This window comes from Callithrix jacchus, chromosome 6, assembly GCF_049354715.1.
Source record: "Callithrix jacchus isolate 240 chromosome 6, calJac240_pri, whole genome shotgun sequence".
Classification (NCBI taxonomy): Eukaryota; Metazoa; Chordata; class Mammalia; order Primates; family Cebidae; genus Callithrix; species Callithrix jacchus.
Window position 1 is genome coordinate 46,810,754 of NC_133507.1, and position 23,243 is coordinate 46,833,996.

Consider the following 23,243-nt stretch of genomic DNA (forward strand, 5'->3'; position numbering starts at 1 on the left):
TTACCATATTTTAGGCAGAAGACCCCAGAATTCTTTTCCCAAAGATGCCTATACCTGTCTCCTACATCTTACTGGGCTTTCTTATTGGGTCTTTTTCCCCAAGGGACCCAGGACACCATTGATGTTATATCCTTTCAAACCAAGGAGTGGCCAAGAAGCAGCTCCTTTCAAGGTTAGGTAGGTTACTGGAAACCGTACTTGGGGGCTGAGGTTTCTACCTGTGGTGCAGAGTGGAGCTGCAGGTGGCTGGCCCAGTGCTGTCACACAAGGAGCTGAGAACTTTCAGTTCATCCAACTTGTCTGTCTTTTATGAAATGTATTAAAAGGTAGAAGGATAAAACATACAGCAGTATATTCACCTGATATATAAGTTTAAAATATTTAGTTAAATGGTATTTGCATAAATTATGCTTCTACCCTGGGCAATGTTAGGGGCAGAACTGAATGTGCTCATTGCTGGGCGAAATATGTCCTTTATAAGAATAGTAAAGCAGGAAAAGAATATTTCAAACTTGAGAAACCAGTTTCTCTTAATCACACCTAGCACTTGAATTTTAGCACTTAGTAGGTGTAATTGTGGGTATGAGTTGCCTGGAAATAACCACATCAGTACATGGGTGTAATCATTTTCCAGGAGTCCACTGTGGACAGAAATATTTTCACTGATGTGTAATTGGAAGAGTCAAAATCCCATGACCTCTCCTTCCGTGGCCGCCTCCTTCTTTACTTCCCTTCCCTGCAAACTTTTTAGTTCAAAATATAAGCCCTTTGGGAGTTGTGTCATCTGATTTCAAGAGAAAATTTGGATTATAAATAGCTCCGAAGGATCAGTTGATTCACAGATTGGATGGAGGGTCAGTTTTCACAGTTCACCAGCCCCCATCTGCACCCAGGCCATGTTTAGGAGCCCTTGACTTTATGCTTTATTGACTCCTCTGGAATTAAACTAAAGTCATATCAAACACCAGTGGAAGCATTTTTCAGAATTAAACAGTGATAACATTTTACACATATATTCTTTATCATTTCTTTTTCTGTATAGCACATTTTAAGAATTCCATTTTTTTTGAGTCTTGCTATGTGTCCCAGGCTGGAGTGCAGTGGCACAATCTCAGCTCACTTCAACCTCCATCTCCTGGGTTCAAGCAATTCTCCTGTCTCAGCCTCCCCAGTAGCTGAGATTACAAGCATGCGCCACCACACTTGGCTAAATTTTGTATTTTTAGTAGTGACAGGGTTTCACCATATTGGCCAGGCTGGTCATGACACATTTTAAGAATTCTTAAGGAAAATGTACCCGTCATCATTTTTTCATGTTGTATGTTTCTTAAACACAAAGTCTTCATTTTTAAAAAGCATCTACAATGCAAATGGTTATGCACACTCTGCCCTTTAACATTAGAATAAAGAGTAATGAAGCTATTAGATGTTTGTAAAACAAAATTAATTATGATATTTGAGATCCTATTTTATCATCTTCCTTGCACAAATTTCTTTCAAAAATGAAATAAGAACAAAATGTAGTCCTATATGTTTTACATGTGGTATAATCTTATACAAGTATTCAGATATTTTCATGTCTTAGATAAACATATAGGAAAATTATGTATAATAATTCTCTATGAAAAGTCCAGGACAGCGATGGCTAGTCCATATTGCATTGTAGTTTTTGTTCCTGTGCTGTCTAGCATGGTCAGATGAAACTTGAGGAACTGCTCGTGGTGCTCAGTAGGAAGAAGACAGAGTACAAGGCGGGTGTGAAAAAAAGGGAAAATGAATAAGTAAGAAGAGGTAAATGGAGGGGAGTAGGGAGAAATATGTCTTCGGGTTTATCAGTTTATTTTAAAACTTTATCCTAATTTAGGTTTGATCTACCTGTTTTTCAACTTTCTTTTCTCCAAACTGGAATAATTATCTTACTGAACCTACATCAACTTACTTATATTTTCATTAGAAGTTTCTTACTCAGTGTGATAAATGAGCACAAAAGAGCTAATATTTGACAGAAATGCTGAGTTTCTTGGCGAAAGGTGCCAAGACATATGCATACAAATTTTTAGTTTTCGTTCCTGTGAATTTAATTCAAAATGCCATCAAAAATGTTTAGTTTTTTTTCCTACACCAAATAAATGTTTCCCCACAATTTGTTTCGAAAATATGCAACATGATTATTCAAGAACAACTTAATCTAAAGGCAGTGAAGGAGATGATTGGCAGCAGTGAATGTGCTTCCAAGATGTTGCTGCATAAGCAGCAATAAATTTGATTATATCAATCAAGTAGCACAGGATTATACACTAAAACTTCTACCATTTCCATCCTTGCTCCACTCATGAAGGTAATCACTTACAGTTAGTCTACTGTAAATATTTCTGGACATTTTATAGCCATTCAATGGATATACATTGACCCCCTGCTCTGTGTCATGCATGATTTTAGAAGCTGTTGATACAGCAGTGAACAACAGAAGGCCAACTTTCTGATCTCTAGGTGTTTGCATCCCAGGCTGCTAGACTGTAGGCATAAAATGAACAAACAAACCAGTGGACTATGATATGGCATCTAGTAGTGGTCAGTGCTAAGGAGAGTTTAGCAGGATAAGGCCAGACAGACATGAGCCTCCATGTCTGGCCTTATCCTGCTAAAGTCTCCTTTGGGAGCACTTTGGGAGACCAAGGCGGGTGGATCACTTCAGGTCAAGAATATAAGATCAGCCTGGCCAACATGGCAAAACCCAACCCCGTCTCTACTAAAAATACAAAAAAATTAGCTGGGCATGGTGACATGTGCCTGTAATCCCAGCAACTTGAGAGACTAAGGCAGGAGAATTGCTTGAACACAGGAGGCGGAGGTTGCAGTGAGCCGAGATCATGCCACTGCACTCCAGCTTGGGTGACAGAGTGAGAATCTGTCTCAAAAAAAAAATAAAAATAAAAAAATAAAAGAGAGAAAAAAGAAAAGAAGACTACAGCAGGATAAAAAACAACATAATAAAAATGTTTACTATTGGGGATGAGTGCAGGGATGCCCTTTGTACCTAAATGCAGTAAAGAAAGTATTCACAAATATCTTGAGTACAAGATTCTAAGTAGAGGGAATAGCAAGTACACAGGCCCTGAAGCAAAAGCAAGCTTGGCAGCTTTGCATCCAGGAAGGCTAGTGTTGCTGGAGCAAAATGAATAAAGGGGAACTGGTTAAAAGGTGAGGTTGGAGACTTACCTTAACGTGGGGCTTTATGAATTAGGCATTGTGGTCTGACTTAAACTTTAAAAGAGGAATTCTGGCTGTAGTGGGAAGAAGAGACTGACAGAGGTCAGGAGCAAGAGGGGGAGACCAGTTAGCAGGCACCACAGTAGGCCAGGCAAAAGATGATGGCAGCTGGGCCTCTGGCTCATTCATTGTAGGTGGGAATGCAAAATGGTATAGCAAGACAGTTTGGCAGTTTTTGCAAAACTAAACTCTTATTATACCATCCAGCCATTGTGTTCCTTGGCATTTACTCAAATGAAAAAACCTGCAGCTGTTTATAGAAGCTTTATTCATAATTGCCAAATCTCAGAGAAACCAAGGTGTCCTCCAATAGTAGAATGCATAGAGAAAGTATCTATGCATACATCAGAATATTATTTAGCAATATAAATTAGCCATGAAGCCATGAGAAGACATGCAAGCCAATATTAAAAAGTCTAGCCTTTTACTATATGATACTAAGTATCTGATAGTCTGGAAAAGGCCAAACTAAGGAGACAGCAAAGGATAGTAGTTGCCAGGGACCAGAAGTGAGGGAAGGAAGGCTGAATAGATGAAGTATAGGGAGTTTTTTAGGGCAGAAACTACCCTGTATGATACTGTAATGGTAGATATATGTTATTATACATTTATCAAAATCCAAGAATGTACAACAGAAAGTGTGAGTCCTCATGTAAACTCAACTGAAATAACTGTACCACAATAATACCAGATGTCAATAATAGGGGAACTGTTGAAAGTGGGAGTGGAGATGAGATGAATGAGAATTCTCTGTACTATACACTCGATTTTTCTGTAAGCCTAAAAAGTAAAGTCTAAATGAAGAAAGTGCCTGAGATTGTGGCTCTCAGGAAGGGATAGCATAGTACAGAATTCTCTGGATAATCCCACTCATTCAAAAAGGAAAAATTAGAAACTTCTTGCCCAGAATAAAAAGGTCAAGGTATGTTGACTGACTATAGAGGCTTCCCCCATTTCACACACTGTAGTAGGAAAGACGAATGCACAGGCAGATGGAGATCTCAAAGGCCATTGTTGCAGTAGTGCTGTAGAGCAGAGAAAAATCTTTGAGAAACAGACCTGCAGCTACTATTTCTGTCAGCTGAGGAGAAATTTAAGTCAGTTTTTACACACAGGGACACATATCTGAACTCATACCCAGATTCACTTCCATTCTGCTGTACCTGTGCTCCTGGTCCTTCTCTTCAACCTTCTGATTTGGAAAGAAGTTTTCTCATACAATACTGAACAAGTCTCAAAAAGAAACAAACACAGAATCCATACCAAAAATACCACAAGAACAAAGGTGGAAAGGATAGGGAAAAACACAACAAAGATCCCATGCCAGCAGAATGTACAAATCTGTGCACTCATCCTAAGAACCCAAGAACTTCATGAAATCATCAATTCTGTAGGAAAAAAAATAATACAATTAAGACAAAGAAAAAGATTTCAAGAGATAAATAATATGATAATATAAGGAGGTGAAACGTGGGCACACACAAGTCGGTCAGCAAATGGAAAAGGAAAACTAGGCTACCCAGTAGAGAGAGCCAAGCTTAAAGTCACAGAACTTAAAAGAGACATTGCTGAAAACACAGTATAGTGTTTTACAAATAAAACACTTTAAAGGTTTTTTTAAAAAAGAAAAAGGTAAACAAAACAGTGTAAGATTAAGAGATTAATTTTTCCAAAAAAGATTTGGTGGAAAAATGATAGATATGAAAACTAGATAAAAAGAGATCCCTGATAGGCATAATCTATTTCCCCAAAGAAGAGAAGCAAACAAATGGAACAGAAAAAAATAGTATAATCTGAGAAAACATTAATAATACACCATTAACACTTTGAGCCATATGTTTACAGAAAAAATGATGCCCAACTCAATACCAATTAGGGTCTTTGAAAAGCAGTGAACTTCCAAAATCAAAGACCATTTTTGCAATTGTGCTCATTTAATGGTAGCCTCTTAACTAAATTCAAAACACCATTCTTACAACTTTTTCTATTCCTCCCATAGCATGCACACTAGTATTTTAGACACATAAATCGTATCACATTCTGCTTAAAACAATACAATGACTTGCCATTGCAAATATGACAGAATCCTTCCCAGGCCTGGTATTAGCTGACTTATAGCTCTGTTTGTCTCTCAACTTGAGTCACTCTCTCTCTCATTCAGTATACTCCACCAAATTTGGCCTCCTTCCTGTTCCCTCAAACACACCCATACTGATGCTGCCTTGGGCCTTTGTGCTTGCCTTTCTTTCTGTCTGGAATAGATAGAACAGACTTCCCCCAGACTTTCCTATATCTAATTCTTTCTCATTCTTCAGGTCTTAACTCTCTTAGCATCTGATCTAAAGTGGTGTTTCCTCTCATAATTAACCTTATATTACATTATTTTATTTTTAGTCTCTTTCTTTTAAAATATAAATTCTACCTGAGAGGTAACCATTCTAATTTTTTCAATTTTTAATCACTTCATTTAAGTTGACAATAATTCTGTAATGTTTAAACAGTATTGTGTTTAGATATGTAATTGCTAAAAAGGCATTTTCATCCATTGCAAATAGGATTTTTACACAAGAAATAGGACTGTTACATTCTATTAAGTGAATATTAATGAAGAACTGAGTCTTTATCTTCTATTTTGTTTATAACCTACACTGGTAGTTATCACACAGTGTTCATTAATGATGGAAAGATTATTTCTTATCCAAACCAACAGGTACACAACAACACACACACGAGAGAGGAGAGAGAGGAGAGAGAGAGAGAGAGAGAGAGAGAGAGAGAGAGAGAGAGAGAGAGAGAGAGAGAGAGAGAGAGAGAGATTCTAGGGAGGGGCTCATGTGATATTGGTGCTGGCAAGTCTGAAATTTGCAAGGCAAACTGAACTGGCAGGCTGGAAACCCTGGCAGGAGTCAGTGTTGCACACTTGATTTCAAAGACAGTCTGAAAGCTGAATTTCTTTCTCTTTGGGGAACTTTTTCTTTTTTCTTAAGGTTTTCAACTGGTTAGATGAAGCTTATCCATAATTTAAAGGATAATCTGCTTTACTCAAAGTCTATTTATTTAAGTGTTAATCACATCTAAAAAATACTTTCAAAGCAACATTTACATTGGTGTTTGACCAAACTACTGGCCACCATAACCTACCTATGTCAACACATAAAATTAAACCTTATAGAGACAGTTGTTGCTTTTGCAAGATTCCCTTTTCAACTTATACAACACCACACTCCACACTCTTCCCTTAACGCACTTTTTTCTTTATTTGTATATCCCTAATTAATCCATATCATTCTTTCTCTCTAAAATTATATGCACTTTCTTCTCAGGGAGTAACCTCATGTATCATGACTAAGGATTGCCGGCCTCCTAAGTACCACTCCACTGTGTGGAATATCACTTCCGTATGCTGGTTTTGTCTTCTTTGATGATCTCTCTTGCATCATTTATGAGTATAGAACATATAGCCTTAAAGCCATCAACAGGAAATTGACAGTGGAGAAATTGGCACCCACAGCCAGGTTTCTTTCATTCTAAGGAGATTAGTTGACAAAACTAGGCTGCAGTGGAATGCATGGAACATAGTGACATCACAATATTACACCACAGTGATTCCTATTCCACCTGTCCTACCTACCCTGTGGTTGTATTTGAGCCATGTAGAGTAGTGAGTTGTTGAAATGGGCTAAGGAATCTAAATTCAAGTGGGCAAAAAGGGAAACAACAATTTTACTTTAATTTTCAAGTTCAGTGTTTTAGGGGTAAATCAAAATCATCAACATGTACAGAAAGGAAGTTAAAAATCTTATAAGGTAAGTATCAATCAGTATTAACATCCAACTGTAAATATTTTTAATCTTTATATGTATATGTGTATCTTTGTGATTCCAGCACTTATGTTTATTTTTTTCATAAGGCATCTTATAAATGCATTCATGCTTGTTTAATATCATGGAAAAGAAATATTAGCAAATGACTCTTCAGCAAATTTATAGAAAACAGCAGCAGCACATATGGGAGATGATTTAAAGGAACACGAAGAATTGCTCTTCTGCATATTACTTTTTGGGCCTCTCTTTGGTCAGGTTGAGATCTTTGTGGAGATATCTTGTTTTTTGTCATTTGTTTTGTCCCTGCTTCTTGAGATGGCCCGTGCCTTGTGTCCAAGGCATTAGCATGTACGTACAGCCATCTCTGGCCACCTTCCAACATCTGCTCATAATCCTTAAGCCTAGGTCTGTGCAAAGAGATTTTTGAAAGCAGATGAAATCCAAAGGTTAAAGCTAACATGTGCCAAACGAGTTTTTGGGTTGGTGCACAGATAAGGAAAGAACAGAGTCAAATTACAGGCAGAGCTGGCCTGTATTCTTCCAGGAGGCAGAGCTCAACTGTTCTGCAAGTTGTTTCTGTATTTGGTGGGGAATCTCTGGGATGTTGCCAGTTCAGAACTTCAGGAAGTTCTTGACAGCTGAAGCTGACCAGCCTTAAAACAATGATGTTTCCTTAGTTTCCTCTTTTATGGCAGCTGTTGTTGCTCAGCGGTCCAGTCAACATTATCTACCTGGAGCTTATACAGGAGCATGGTCGTGGTTTCAGTTCCTGTTCACTGCCTCACTCACTGAGTTGATTTCCTTGGCCAGGAGTTGTAAACCCATGCGCTCTCCATCCCACTGAAGGTGTCGCTTTTCTTTAGACTGTTTGGTCACCTGAAATGAGCTTTAAACGTAATCTCTTTTCATGTGTTTTCATTTCCTTTTTCCTTTTATAATCCCTGATATTGATAAAATGGATCTTTTAGAACACTTAAGTTTTTGTTTTCCTGAAATTCAGAGGTATTTATCCAATGAAATTGCACCTACGAATGGCCTTTTATAAATTGCAAAGCCTTATTCAAATAGCATGTACTACATGTAAGGTATACACAAGATTATTAAATATGACAGCTATTACAAATTCAATCCCTCCTTTTTCTTTCCATTTCAGTTGCTTCCTTTAACAGCAGACATCTGTTTATGAATTCTCTTACCTATCTTTCCTTAGTGTTTTCATTATTAGAATAGCACACTAAAGATATTTACAGTAGGTACTTCTAGACTGGTGTATAATTGCACTGAAATGTTGGGGAAACTGCAAATGGTCAAATCTATTAGTTGTTGCCTTTGTATGATCAATTTGAGAAATTAAGAGCTTTCCCAATGTTAATGAATTTTTTTTTCTTTCTTTAGAGAGTACATCTTAAGGAATAATCAGAGTGATTTGCTATATTTTACATCCCATTGCAATACTTGCTTTCTTGTTACCCATTTTTCTTCACTTTTTAAATATGTGTAATCTGTATAAATTTTTGTAGAAGACTTCTGGATACTGAAGATGAGCTCAGTGACATTCAGACTGACTCAGTACCATATGAAGTTCGGTACTGGTTGGCATCTACCTTTACACGGAAAATGGGGGTGACAAAAAAGAAACCTGAGGAAAAACCCAAATTTCGGAGCATTGTGCATGCTGTTCAAGCTGGAATTTTTGTGGAAAGGTAAGTGAAATTGTTGTTATTCCAAGACAGTAATATTTGAAAGGCAGTAGATATGCACATTTTAGCAAAGGTATGAGCAGTCTGTATTTCACTTATTGAGGAAAACTGCAATCATAATTACAACTAGAATGAACAAATTTGAGACTTTATCATGAACTTACCTTACCTATAACAAAAACACCTAGTGCTGGATGCATTCTTTTTATTTATTTTAAGTTGACATGAAGAGTGAAAGCAAAAACTTTTGAATGGCCTTTCTCCTCAAATGAACCTTTGTGAACAATTGTTTAAAAATAATTCTGACACATGTATATGTTACACAACTAATTTTACCTGAATAAAATGAAACATTTCATTAAATACACTCTACACTGGGTAGCAATCCACTTCTCAGAATCGCTCAGGCTTTTCTCTGCCCTAAAGACAGAAGAGCATTCTCTTCCTATCTTTCCATAATAGGAGGAAATCTCTCTCATGATCACTTTTGATAAGTTTTTTTTCCCAACATTTCTGTCACTGAATATGTCAAGGGATATTTGATGGCCCCTAGAAATGCCTAGTTACATCATCAGTGTTTCCAATGTGAAACACCTGTTAATATGACCCAATTTTACATTCTTTCAACCCTTAAGAATACAGCTTGTTTTTCCACTGAGGAAACAAGATGTTTCCTAGAACTGAAACTACAAAAAGAACCAAAATAAACATTTTATATTTGGCAAAATTGAAAAGTAGTTGTCTGAAATCCCTTAGATTAAAAAAGAATTATATGAAATTATATGTAGAAAGATTATTTGAATATTTTAGAAACTAATAAAGTTGAGGAACAGAGAAACGTTTTTGCCAATATGCTTAAAATTAAATTTTAGAGAAAATACATTTTTTCTCATCTTCTGATATCTCTAGGCATTACCTTTAATAAACATTACAAACTTTAATTTTTTTCTGCTAAAGGGACAATGCAAAGCACATCTGAATTTCAAAATAAAGGGATGGAGGGAAATTTACCAAGCAAATGGAGAACAACAACAACAACAAAAAGCAGGGGTTGCAATCTAGTCTCTGATAAAACACACTTTAAACCAACAAAGATCAAAAGAGACAAAGAAGCACGTTACATAATGGTAATGGGCTTAATGCAACAAGAAAAGCTAACTATCCTAAATACATACACACCCAACACAGGAGCGCCCAGATACATAAAGCAACTTCTTAATGACCTGCAAAGAGACTTAGACTCCCACACAATAATAGTGGGAGACTTTAACACCCCACTGTCAATACTAGACAGATCAATGAGACAGAAAATTAACAATGATATCCAGGACTTGAACTCAGATCTGGACCAAGAGGACCTAACAGACATCCACAGAACTCTCTACCCCAAAACCACAGAATATACATTCTTCTCAGCACCACATCACACTTATGCTAAAATTGACCATATAATTTTGGAGTAAAATACTCCTCAGCAAATGCAAAAGAACAGAAATTCTAACAGTTTCTCAGACCACAGTGCAATCAAATTAGAACCCAGGATTAAGAAACTCACTAAAAAATGCACAACTAGATGAATATCTGTAAATGTAAAAGAGAATGCATGGCATGAAATATATTATACAACTTAGATGGTTAAATATACTACGCAATTTAAAGATGACTTTTCTCTAGCATCAAATTAAAAAAAACTAAATAGTATATCAGAAAATCTGTGAGAGAATCACAGATAAAACGTGAGAGTATGTTTGATTTGTCAAAGGAATGTATATTTTGCCTTTTTGTTTAAAAAAAAATTGCAGAACTTGGCAAACTGGGAAAAAATGTAAACTGTGGAAGAGCAGCTGAATTTCCATTTCCATTCAAGAGAAGGCTATAATATATAAAATATATGAATATGCTAAATTTCAATTGTTTCATATATTACATAAAACACATTTTATTTAGTAGCTTATGAAAGTATCAAGTTGTACTTAAGGTAACTAAATTAGTAAGCAGTCTTTAAGAAATCAATGTGCTAAGAACATATGAAAATAGTGTTTTTTATCACTGTTGAATCCTCACTAGCAGGTGCATAAAAATAGTGGGACAAGTTTATTGTAAAGTTTCAAAAGTAGTCATCTTCAGTCCTGACCACTGAAAGTCTGCTTGAAGTCTTGTTGCTTCTTCCTTCAAACACTCTCCCAAGATTCAATACACTGGCAAGTCCTGGCAACGACTTACCCAAATGCATTCTGAATCCAGTTACTTCCTCATCTCCACTCCTGCAACCACAATCTAAGACTCCACTATCTGCTGTCAGAAAAATGACAGCAGCTTTCTAACTGGGCTCCTTTCCTCCTCACTTGCCCACCCCAACCAAGTCATTCCACAGTGATGTTTTTAGAATATAAATTAATTTCTGTCACGTTTATGCTTCAAACCATCACAGAGTTTCCCAATTCACTTGAGCCTGGTTAGGTCCATTTTTACTTTCTAGCCTCATCTACTACAACCTTCATCCTTGACTGAACATGTATACCAGCCTGATTTCAATTTCAAGAACATTTCTAAAACTGTTCCTGCTTTGGAGCCATTCATCCTGTTGTTTTCTCTGTCAGAAGTGGTTCTCCCCACCCTTCGACATGGCAGGCTGGCCCTATTACCATTCCAGAGGTCTTCCTGGACCACTCTATGCTGTTCCTCACTATTGCTGCCCCAGCCAGTGGTTTACCTCCTAGCCCTTATCCCTATTTGTAATCATATATTGTCTCTTATTTTTAAAATTTCTCTTCACCACTGGAATAAGCCCTGTGAAACAGCAACAATAGTTTCCTTACCTTCCACTAAATAAGTCTGTTGCCTCACAGAGTGCCTGGTATAAAATAGTGTTTGGTTTGTTTATTTGTTTTCTTTTTTTCTTTTTTCTTTTTTTATGGAGTCACCCAGGCTGGAGTGCAGTGGTGCAATCTCAGCTCACTGCAACCTCTACTTCCCGAGTTCAAGAGATTCTCCTGCAGGAATTACAGGCGCATGCCACTACATTTGCCTAAATTTTTTTTTGTATTTTTAGTAGAGAGGAGGTTTCACCGTGTTGGCCAAACTGGTCTCAAACTCATGACCTCAGGTGAGCCACCCACCTCGGCCTCCCAAAGTGCTGGGATTACAGCTGTGAGCCATTGTGCCTGGACTTCAAATATTATTTTTTATGAGTTTTTAAATTGTATTTTGTGATTATTTTAGAAACTTCCAAAAATAATCCACTACATTTCCAGCTGGACTTTGACTGCCTCTAAGAGCTTAGGAAATTCACTATCCTTTTTCAGAAACTTGTAATATATCACTCGTTTACTAAAGTGTGAGGCAACTGCATTAAAGTATCTCTGATGCTTATTCTAATTCAAGGATGGGTCATCTTAATTTTCCGTCTTAGTTTTCTGTTTCTAATTTTCCATCCTTGAATTCTATTCCTGATTATAGAATTAGAAAATGGGAAAGTTTTGCTATCTTTTTGGAAAGGTAATTTTCTTTGTCTTCCTTTACATTCCATGTAATGAGAAAGTACATTGCTATTCATTTCTCTATCTATCCCAAGTTTAAGAAACTCAGTAGCATCAGAGGTCCCACTATTGTAATAGTTACAATAATAATTAAAATATGGCTTTCTTATATTAAGAATAAGTTACTCTTCACAAAAAGCTTATAATTATTCTCATTTTACAAATGAGGGATATTAAATAGTTTCCAAAGGTCACACAGCAGTGAGTGGCTAACATGTGATTCAAAGCGTGTGCTCTCTTTGCCTTTCTGTGCCATGAAGTCAAGCCAAGATAATGTTAATTAACATTTTAAAATTTATTCCTGAATGATTTTTATATTAGCCCTTTTCCCTGTTTATCATCCTTCCATTTTCCCTGCACTTCCATTTTTTTAGTATTAATAATAATGACTAGAAACAGGTGGAAAAGACTGTTTCCAAAAAAAAAAAAACACCTAAGTATCATTGTTGATAGTAATTATTTTATATCTTATATAGTAGGATTAGTAGTTCCTTGCTTTGCAAGATTAGAATAATTATACCTATATCAATTGAGTAATTAATAAGTATTTTTGGCTATAACTGTTCTAAAATCTTTCAATAGAGATGTGGGATTATTTCTTATTCTACCTGATCACCCACATCCAAAAATAATTTATAATTGCTTAAAATAAACATAAAGTGAAAGCATGAAATCTTTGTGCTTAAGGTCTCTAGAATAAAATGGACAGACATTTCATTAAGAAAGCCTAGGCTAGAAAGGTAATAAAAACAATATTTTCATTCTGAGCTTCGAACTAGTCAAGACTTAAAAGGAAAGCATAATGAATCGCTTAGCTTTGATTATCTTTAACAAATGAGCTTTTACATAGGGAGTAATATGTCCCATGCATTTTTAACATAAGGAACAGTGAATCAAAAAATTTAGTATCTTCTATAGTGGTTTTATAAAAGATGAAGAATATTGTCCATGTGACCATTCTTACATTGACCATATTTATCATGATACTTAATTAACTTATGGTGTTGTCGAGGCCTTTTGTAGGGAGAATTTAAAGCCATATAGGCTGGGGATGCAGCTTGTTGTGGACTAACCTGGTATAAAAATTAAGGGATATGATTAATAATCAATTGAATTCTTTTTTCCCAGGCCTTGGTGGAGGAAACATGTTTCTTTCAGAGTCCTGAATAGAAGCACTAGAGCTATTTCACACGCTAGGCTATCATATTGATTTGTTTCTCACGTGGAGGGGGTTCTTATATTTGGTTTATGTCATTTGGGCTGCCCAGCAGAAGATGGAAAAATTCAAATTACCTATTAATAAAAACACTTTTGTTGGCTGGACGCAGTGGTTCACACCTGTAATACCAGCACTTTGAGAGGCCAAGGCGGGCAGATCACAAAGTCAGAATTTGAGACCAGCCTGACTAACATGGTGAAATCCTGTCTCTACTAAAAATACAAAAGTTAGCTGGGCATGGTGACACACTTCTGTAATCCCAGCTACTCAGGAGGCTGAGGCAGGAGAATGGCCTGAACTCGGGAGGCAGTTTGTAGTGAGCTGAAATCACACCACTGCACTCCAGCCTGGGTGACAGAGCGAGACTCTGTCTCAAAACAACAAAAAAAACAAACAAAGAAAAACCACCTTTGTTTTTGATACTATTATGGAAATTAAGATAAACTTGTTTTCTTTCAGAATAATCTTTCTTAAATAATATTGAATGACAATTGGAACAATTTTTGCCAATATGATTTCCACAATATCATTAAATAAAAGAAGGGAGCTGTATAAATTCTGATGATCCACAATATCATTAAATAAAAGAAGGGAGCTGTATAAATTCTGATGACACTACATATTCCCCTCTGTAATTTTAATTTAAAAATATAAAAGAAATATTTTAATGACATTTAGCTTCCAGACTAACCATTTTGCCATATAAATGGTCACAAAACAAGTATATTCTGCTGTCAGAGATATGGTAGCATGTTAGAAATTTGTTGCATATGCAAAGTGCAGTGTATCGTTTAATACGATAAAGTTCAGGGAAGGGCATCTTTGCTTGGAAACTAAAGTCACATTAACTTTACAGGGTGATTGTGAGTAGAAAATATATTACATTGCCACATTGTAGATGATTAGTAAAAGGTGACCACAGTTATCATTGTTGACACAAAGGGAGTCTGTAATTAATGATAAGAGGCGAACATATCAAGAGTATTTTTTTCCCTTAAATTTAAGAAGTAGTTGTAAACTTTGAATTTTATGTATACATTTTGTCTTTTTTAGGATGTACCGAAAAACATATCATATGGTTGGTTTGGCATATCCAGCAGCTGTCATGGTAACATTAAAGGTGAAATAATTTCAATTATTTTTATTTATAAAATAATCATTTAAAAAAATCTTCTTAAAAAGGCTAGGAGAAAATGAGAATAGGTCTTTACTGCAGCCTACATCTTAGAATGTTAAAACATTCAGCATATTCTAACAATTTAAAAAATGAACTGTGTTCCAAATCATGACTCATCATAGACTTAAATGATAACTGATTTACACAAATGACATCAACACATATATATACATGTTTGTATGCACAACATGTGTGATTGTTTTTCTTAATTTTATTTCTCTGGATCTCGAATTCATTTTGAGATGGTACTATACTTGTCAGAATGTACATATTTTGTTATGAATATATTATGGAAGAGTTAAATGCATGTTATGAAAAGATGTTTTAGTCAGTTATATTTAAGTGACAAAACATATAGAATGAAATTCTTCAGGATTGTAGATCTGAAAAAATACAAAAATGTAAGCTAAAATTAAGAAAGAAAGAAAAAACTTCTCTCTCTCGTCTTTGGCTTCTCCTGGGGTTACACTATTCTAAGGCCCAACTGCAGTGCTACATATGTTAGAAATTATTAGAGTTGAAACTCCGAAGTGGGTAAAATTGTTGGCTCACATACTTCTCCCCATTATGTGTGTGTGTTTGTGTGTGGTGTTTATGTTCATTCTTTCTAAATGTTATATCTATAGAGGCATTTTGTAGGCCTCTCCTTCTAAATTCCTTGTTGCTTTCTCTCACCTAATTTGGTTAAGGGAATTTAATGTTGTCTTCTAAAATGTCTTCATGGTGGTTTTTCTGCATTAACCAAGAATTTAAAGGATGTTGTCAGTGGCAGATCTTGTGCTGATTTATTTCTGACTTATTGTGCTTCTTTTTTAATTTTAAATTTGTGTTTCTAAAAATTTTCCTTTAAGCATCTTTGCATTTGTTTTTTCTCTGTTGCATATTAGATTTTAATCTCATTAATTGTAAAAGGTAGTTCATTTTTCTTGGGTGCCTTTTTATATTTGGGTTTCTCTGCCTCCTCTCAGATCAGAGGGGACATTAGATGCTCTTGGGAGCGCAAACCCTATTGTGAACTATGCGTGCGAGGGTGGTGCGCTCCTTATGAGGTGGAATAATTTCATCCCAAAAACATCCTACCCCAACTCAGTCTGTGGAAAAATTTGCTTCCACACAACTAGTCCCTGGTGCCAAAATGTTGAGGACTGCTGCATTAAAGGATATTAATCATTCCTTGGTTCTTGAGCAATTTTGCCTTCTCTATTATTTCCTTAACAATGAGCAAGAAAATTACTCATTTTTATTAATTTTGAGAATATTTGCTTAAAAACCAACTAACAAAATATCTTAGTATGAGAGAATGTAGTATTTTTTTCTAAAATGTCATATAGTAAAAAGATATAAACTAACAGGTTGAGAGAGGGAATATCACCAAGTAAAGAATGTTCAGTTAAATAATTCTTATTTTCTGGGAAGCCTCCTTGTCTTGTTTGTTCTCAATCTGATGGCATAAAAGCCAAGCATCTGCAGAAGTTTACAAATGTAAATCATCAGTGTTTATAAAAAATTCTCAAGAAATAAAGAATTAACCTTTTACCCATTGGGAACCCCCAAGTTGGAACTGTAAATATAAATAGCAGCCTTCTAAGAGTCTGGACTAACTCTCGTTTGTTAGCTTTGGAGTTTGATAAAAGATTTGTTGGCCTCCTTTGAGATTTACTGATGTAAAATGCCTTCTAGCAGACCTTATAATAACTTTTAATGTATAAAGAGATAAAGCAAGCATTTGGGGATCAAATAAGGGCCAAATGCGAGGAATTTAATAATGACATACAAGCAAACCAGAAACTATTTCATTAGTGTTTGTTTTCAAGTGATTAAAAATAGCATTTGAAGCTCTCACTATTCTTTTTTGAAGGAAGCATTTTTTTTAAAAGACTGAATACTTTTTATCAGATTTTTAGTTTAGTCTTAGCATATTATAGCACATAGAGTTGGCCTCCATAAAAATGTGTTAAATGAATAAAATTTGAAACATGCCTACTCGAATACAAATTAATGCATAGCTTTATGGTTGCCCACTTACTGTTCAATACTAAACCTACTATATGTTTATAAACAGTAGGCCTTCTTGCTAGCAGTTTCTGATAACCGTTGGAATGGACTATAGTGCTTCTTTAGATTTCTAAAGCAAAATCATGAGGTAGCTACGGTTTATGTCTCTACTCACTGCCCTTTCTTACTGTTGGGGGGTACTTTCCAGTTTCCCTATTAGCCTGCTTATTTACCTTGGGAATTGCATGAAATGCAAGTATTACTATCCTATTCCTCAATTAAAAGGCCCACTTCCTATTTCTCACCACCTGTCCCTCAAGCAAATTGTTGGTAAGTCAGCCAAAGATAAGGTGAAAAGTAGTGTAAAATAAAAATACCTTTTAATAATTAAAGATAGTATATACTCTACTGCCCTATGGTATTTACATCTTAAAACAGGACATGAGTATCAAAACTTTATGCCGAATTGCAAACTCTTGTGTTGAAATTTCAAGCAATGTAGCACATGAGCAAGAAAGAGAAACAGATTATTTCTTCTGTTTCCCAATTGACATCACCTGTGTAGCTAGCAATTCTATCCTAAATTGAGGCCCACTCTGGGGAAATGATTTATGGCAGGAAGTTGGAGAAAGATTAAAGATAAGGGCAGTATTATGGTGTTATCAAATGTATTAAATCAGTTTAGTAACCTTGGGATTAAAGAAAAGGTTTTGGTGCTTTATTAAGCATTAGGGCCTCACTTTTGTGGACCCATGGATACTAAGTGGTGCTGTTCCATGAAACTTTGGTCAAAGTGTAGTTTGACATGCTAAATTGAAAGACAATCTGCTAAATGTACAATGGCTTATCATTTGAATAAATTCTCATAAAAAGCAACAGTATGATATTGGCACCTAAAATGTTTATTATTTTTTCCACAGGATGTTGATAAATGGTCTTTTGATGTATTTGCCCTAAATGAAGCAAGTGGAGAGCATAGTCTGAAGTTTATGATTTATGAACTGTTTACCAGATATGATCTTATCAACCATTTCAAGGTCAGAAACAGGGAACAAAAGTGAAATGCTCTTAGGATTGGTTATTTGAATAAGAATGAAAATGCAGAACATTGAGTATTAAGCAATTCATTTTAGGATGTTTTAGTTAGCCGGTCTCAGAATTACAGGGATGAGGTCACCACATGATAGAACTATCTGACACATCTATATATCCACCCAGAGATCGTGAGGCCACTGTAGATTCATTCCAGCAAGATGCCAACATCCCCTGACTTATTTACAAAACACTCACATAGGGATTGGCAGCTATGTCTTAAAGAACTATGACAATCTCTAGTGTTCCTAAAACAGAATGAACCTTTATTGCCAGCTTTTCTTAAATTAGAATGAAGGGGCTTTTAATTAACTTCATTTAGATCCATCCAAGCAATAGATTTGTTACAGACTACTGAGCAGTCTGTAGCTTATTACTTTCTTCATTTCCTGTAGAATCATCACAATGTTAGAGCTATAAAGTATGGGGAAGTTATCTATTTTAACCTCTTTGTATTAAGATAGAAGAACTAGACGCTACTAATTGTAAGTGGAAATGTTTATCCTTTTAAGAACTGGTCTTCCTACTCTCTGGAAGATATTAAAATTTCAAGGCTATAGTGTGAGTAAGGCTATTACTTCATCTGTCCTAGTTAAATACTTGGGGGTTATAGTCTTTCTGGGATCGAAAGCTAACATATTTATGAAGTGGTTTTTCAGAACAATCTACATTTGACATAAAGAAGCTACTGTCCATATCTGACTCACTAATATGTTCCATGACAAACTGTGCTCAAGTTGATTTAGTACGACTTTTTTGTCAAAATATAATTGTAATTATTACTTTCCACAGATTCCTGTGTCTCGCCTAATTGCCTTTGCAGAAGCTTTAGAAGTTGGTTACAGCAAGTACAAAAATCCATATCACAATTTGATTCATGCAGCTGATGTCACTCAAACTGTGCATTACATAATGCTTCATACAGGTATCATGGTAAGAAAGTCTTTGTAACTGGAGTTGGTTAGTTTGGAAGCATTAACTTCCATTCCTGTAAGTTCCTATTGTCTTCTTAATGCCCATAGACATATTATTAGTAAGAAGTATTATAAATAACAGTCACTTGGATTTTTGAAGTTTAATGAGTTATAATATACATTTTTCAAAAAATATTTTAAGTCAGTGCAAAAAACATAACCAGAGGCAAATAAACATACATGTTTTCCAAAACTTGGACTACAGAACATTTTTGTTTGTAAATTCTTTTTTTCCATAGGGATCAACCAAAAAAAGTGTGCTAGAGAAAGTCTTTAGAATAAAACTTACAGCACTCTTCTCTCACTCATCATGTGCTCCTAACCTGACCTTAGTCGCTTTTGCTCTCTTACTTGTATTACTAATCAGTCAAATTCTAATATGGATTTGGGGAAATTATTCATGTGAATTTTTCCAAATCTTCCTTCCTCTTCTTTGCAATTGATGAATCAGTGAATGGGTGACTACATGATTCAGCAATCCAAAGCCTGAAATAACAGTGAGTGTATGACAGGAACTCAGAGAGTTGGGAATTTTTTTAATGTCTTAGAACTCAGGAGGATTCCCAGAAGGTAAAATGTGAGGAGCTGACCTTCCTGTGAAGGCGCCAAATTGAGCTGGGTTCAAAAAGGAGCAGGCTGTGTGAGATTTCTAAATCTTAGCATCTGCTTTAATCGTGAAGTGCAGTGAAAAAATGCCTTTTCAGCTTAGGAGGTAACCAGAATTTCATCATTTTAAAATACGTTTCTGCTTGAGTACATTTTTTTTTACACTTGCTACAAGTGTAAAGGGAGCCAAATAAAAGTCTCCTATATTAGCTTCAGGACATCTGGTATAAAGGTGACATTGAAGAGATGCAGGTGTCATATTACTGGGTAAATAGAGAAAATCAAATCCACAATGTGGCTTTACCCTCAGACTTATAAAATAGACTGTTGCAGGACCAAAGAAGCCATTCCAACTTCCCTGTAAGACTGTGGAATTTGGCCCAGCCTGGCATGACTCCTAGAAAATTTAAGTTGTTAGCAAAGATCACAGTCACTTTCTGAGACAGCCATGACTTACCAAATATAAATGTAACTTTCTAATTTTATTCATCCTTTAGCAAAAATGTGTCACTTGGCTCTTTACTTATCCATTAATTTGGCTGTTACAAAAATAGTCTGGTGGTAGACCTTTAGTGTTGTCCAGAATCAAGAAAATACATTTGAACTAAAGAAAATAATGAGAAATTTTACCATCGACAGAGAAAGGAAAGACAAAATGAATTTACGAATGTTTTTAACTATTTTGTCAAAACTAGGTTGTACTTTCAGCTTGACAGTTTTTGGAAAGTTATTTTAACAAGTTTTGTGTACATTAAAAAGTGGTGATAGTTGACAAATTTCATGCATACAAATGTGTTGGTTCTCTGAAACAAAAAAGGATTATAAAAGTTTTCATTAACAAAAACTCTTTAGTTCTTTCTTACCCCTCAGATTTGTTATAAAGAAGACTGGGTCATCTACTTTAGTGTTTTAGTTGATGACCTGCTATTTCAGGATGGCCCTATCAGTGTGACATTTATGAAGCACTCCAGTAGCAGCCCAGTACTGTCAGGAGACTAATGCGTCTTGTCATCTGCAAGATGTTTTAAGGACTGCTGCCTGAAAGGGATTGCAATGAAGCCATTGTCTTTCTGTTTGTTAATGTCATAAGGGACGCCCTCAAGTCTGGGAGTAGACAATGCAAAGGAGAGTTGATGCTCATACACCTTCTTGGCTCCCTCTCTCTCTCCTTTGTCACTTGATTCATTTGTAGTCCTGGCCATGGTGACAGTGAAGCACAGTAACTCAGTCCATTTGCTAAAGAGCAAATGCTTTATAAAGTGCTGTCAAGCCACCTTCAAATGTCTTTTTGAATATGAAATTATCCAAGGGCCTTGTCCAGAAAACATTGCATCCTGGCACTGTGTTCTCTCTAATACTAAGAGTAGAAGGAAGAGAGATGACTTTAAATCTAGTTCCTTTGGAATTTCCAGTGCACTGACTATACCCAGAAACAGTCTTCCATACTTTGGAATGACCATATCTCTCTCTGATCAAACTACGGAACATTTAGCACTATGTCTTTCCACAAATTATGTGAAAATTCTCTTCTTATAAACGGCTCCCATATGATACTATTCGGAAGAGGAAAGAGAGTAGGGACTCAGAGAGCAGTCAGACATAGGTTTGAAAACATGCCCCACCACTTTCTTTTTTTTTTTTTTTTTTAATTTTTTATTGGATTTTAGGTTTTGGGGTACATGAGCAGAGCATGCAAGACAGTTGCGTAGGAACACACATGGCAGTGTGCTTTTCTTTCCTTCTCCCCTTCACCCACATTTGGCATTTCTCCCCAGGCTATCCCTCCCCACCTCCCCCTCCCACTGGCCCTCCCCTTTTCCCCCCAAGAGACCCCACTGTTTAGTACTCCCCTTTCTGTGTCCATGTGTTCTCATTTTTCATCACCCACCTATGAGTGAGAATATGCGGTGTTTCATTTTCTGTTCTTGTGTCAGTTTGCTGAGGATGACGTTCTTCAGATTCATCCATGTCCCTACAAACGACACAAACTCATCATTTCTGATTGCTGCATAATATTCCATGGTGTATATGTGCCACATTTTTCCAATCCAGTCTATTATCAATGGGCATTTGGGTTGATTCCAGGTCTTTGCTATTGTAAACAGTGCTGCAATGAACATTCGTGTACATGTGTCCTTATAGTAGAACGATTTATAGTCTTTTGGATAAATACCCAGTAATGGGATTGCTGGGTCAAATGGAATTTCTATTTCTAAGGCCTTGAGGAATCACCACACTGTCTTCCACAATGGCGGATTCAACGATAGCTCCAATCCTGGGTTGTTCTCACAGTGCCATCTTGAGTCCTCCCCCGCCCCACCACTTTCTAATTCACTGGCTCTCTGTTGCTTCCCTTGTCACTAAAATGCAGTTAATAATGTCAGTCACCTTATAGAATGGCAACGAAAAGTAAATAAAATCATATTTGTAAAGCACCTAACCTAGTACCTAAAACGTAATAGCTATTAACATACCTTAATTAATTAATTGTATATGCCAATTTTCTATACTGGTAACTTACAACAAACTACTTTAGCTTATTCAAAGGGATAGAGAAAAATAGTGCCCAACCTCATAAATTCTGGCTAAAAGAGTTGTTAATTATGTGTTTTTAGATACATAAAAAATTAAGAAGTAAATTTGTTTTTCTGACTTTAAATTCTCCCCCCTTTATGTGTAACACAAATAGAGAGTTTTTCTGTCTCACAGGCAAATACACACACATCCTGGGTAATTCAGATATGAAAAATGCATTATAAGTCCTAAATCAAAACTCTATTTGCTTCTACCCATTCATATAGTAAAATTAGCTAGAAATTCTTCTTTTGAAACTTTAGAGGAAGGTGTTCAACATATTGCCTTCTTTATGTGATAAATGCTATTGTGATCTGTGGAGGAAATAGAAACTTTGAAATCAGACAGATTTGGGTTTGCATTCCTGCTCTTCCGCTAGATAGATACGTGATCTTTGAAATGTTGATCCAGTTCTCTAGGATTCAATTTTATTATCTGCATCATAGCTATAAAAATATTTATCTATAACCACCTTATAAAATGGTTATAAGAATTAAATGAGACCAGCTAACTAAAGTGTCCAGTTAATGTTAATTCCCTTCCTTTGTTTCTGTCATAATATTTGCTGTTAGTAGCAGTCAATACCTCCTTATAAGTTGATGACTGCCCACTCCAGAGTAAGCCTACCTGAGCACTTCTCCAGACAAAATGCAACCTACAATTCTGATTAAATGCAATGTCTGCATTGCTCATGACTTATCCCTTTATTTCTGCCCCTTAGGAACCAGAAGAACCTTGGATTTGTATTGACCACTGCTATAGTTGGGAAGAGTGACAGGATTTAGCCTCATTCTATCTGGCTTACCCTCAGGAGTCATTTATAAAATCTATGAATTTAAGCACCTGTTTTCTGAGTTAGAATTCTTTTTGATACCAGTACAAAATGAATCAGCAGCTAAGGAGCTAACAATCAGTCCAGAACTCTACTTTTGCTAATACAAAGTAGATGTGTTTTTAAATTAAGTGTTAAAGTTCAGTGTCTCTCTCTTCCTATACTAGTTTGTAGCGGAATTTAATGATTTAGGCCATAGTGCAAAATAACAAAGGGGGATTTGTGGAGAAATTATTATTTATGTATGGGAGGCAGAAATTAACCAGAATAAAAACAGGAAATATATTTATAATAAATTTTCACAGCTAGCAAGATAATAATGTTAAATATTTATGAGTCAATCACTAATTAATTCCATCTCTGATTTTATAATTTCCTTTTACTATTGACACTTTATATTCTGTATTAGCTTAGTAGATCTTGAATCCTACTTTTTAAAAA

General features: G+C 35.8%; 1 protein-coding gene across 19 annotated transcripts in view; it reads left to right on the forward strand.

Moving 5' to 3' along the window:
• The window catches only part of PDE1A (phosphodiesterase 1A), a 531,703-nt gene that overhangs the window by 428,037 nt on the left and 80,423 nt on the right, over positions 1–23,243 (forward strand). For 17 of the 19 annotated variants that reach the window (XM_054257407.2, XM_078327200.1, XM_078327201.1 and 14 more), the window contains 4 exons: positions 8,615–8,797; positions 14,606–14,672; positions 17,645–17,761; positions 18,609–18,749. In XM_054257407.2, coding sequence (XP_054113382.1) covers positions 8,615–8,797; positions 14,606–14,672; positions 17,645–17,761; positions 18,609–18,749 — 508 coding nt within the window. Of the gene's footprint in view, positions 1–6,006; positions 7,077–8,614; positions 8,798–14,605; positions 14,673–17,644; positions 17,762–18,608; positions 18,750–23,243 lie in introns of those variants that run through there. The other 2 variants (XM_035304348.3, XM_035304349.3) reach the window with 1 other exon arrangement.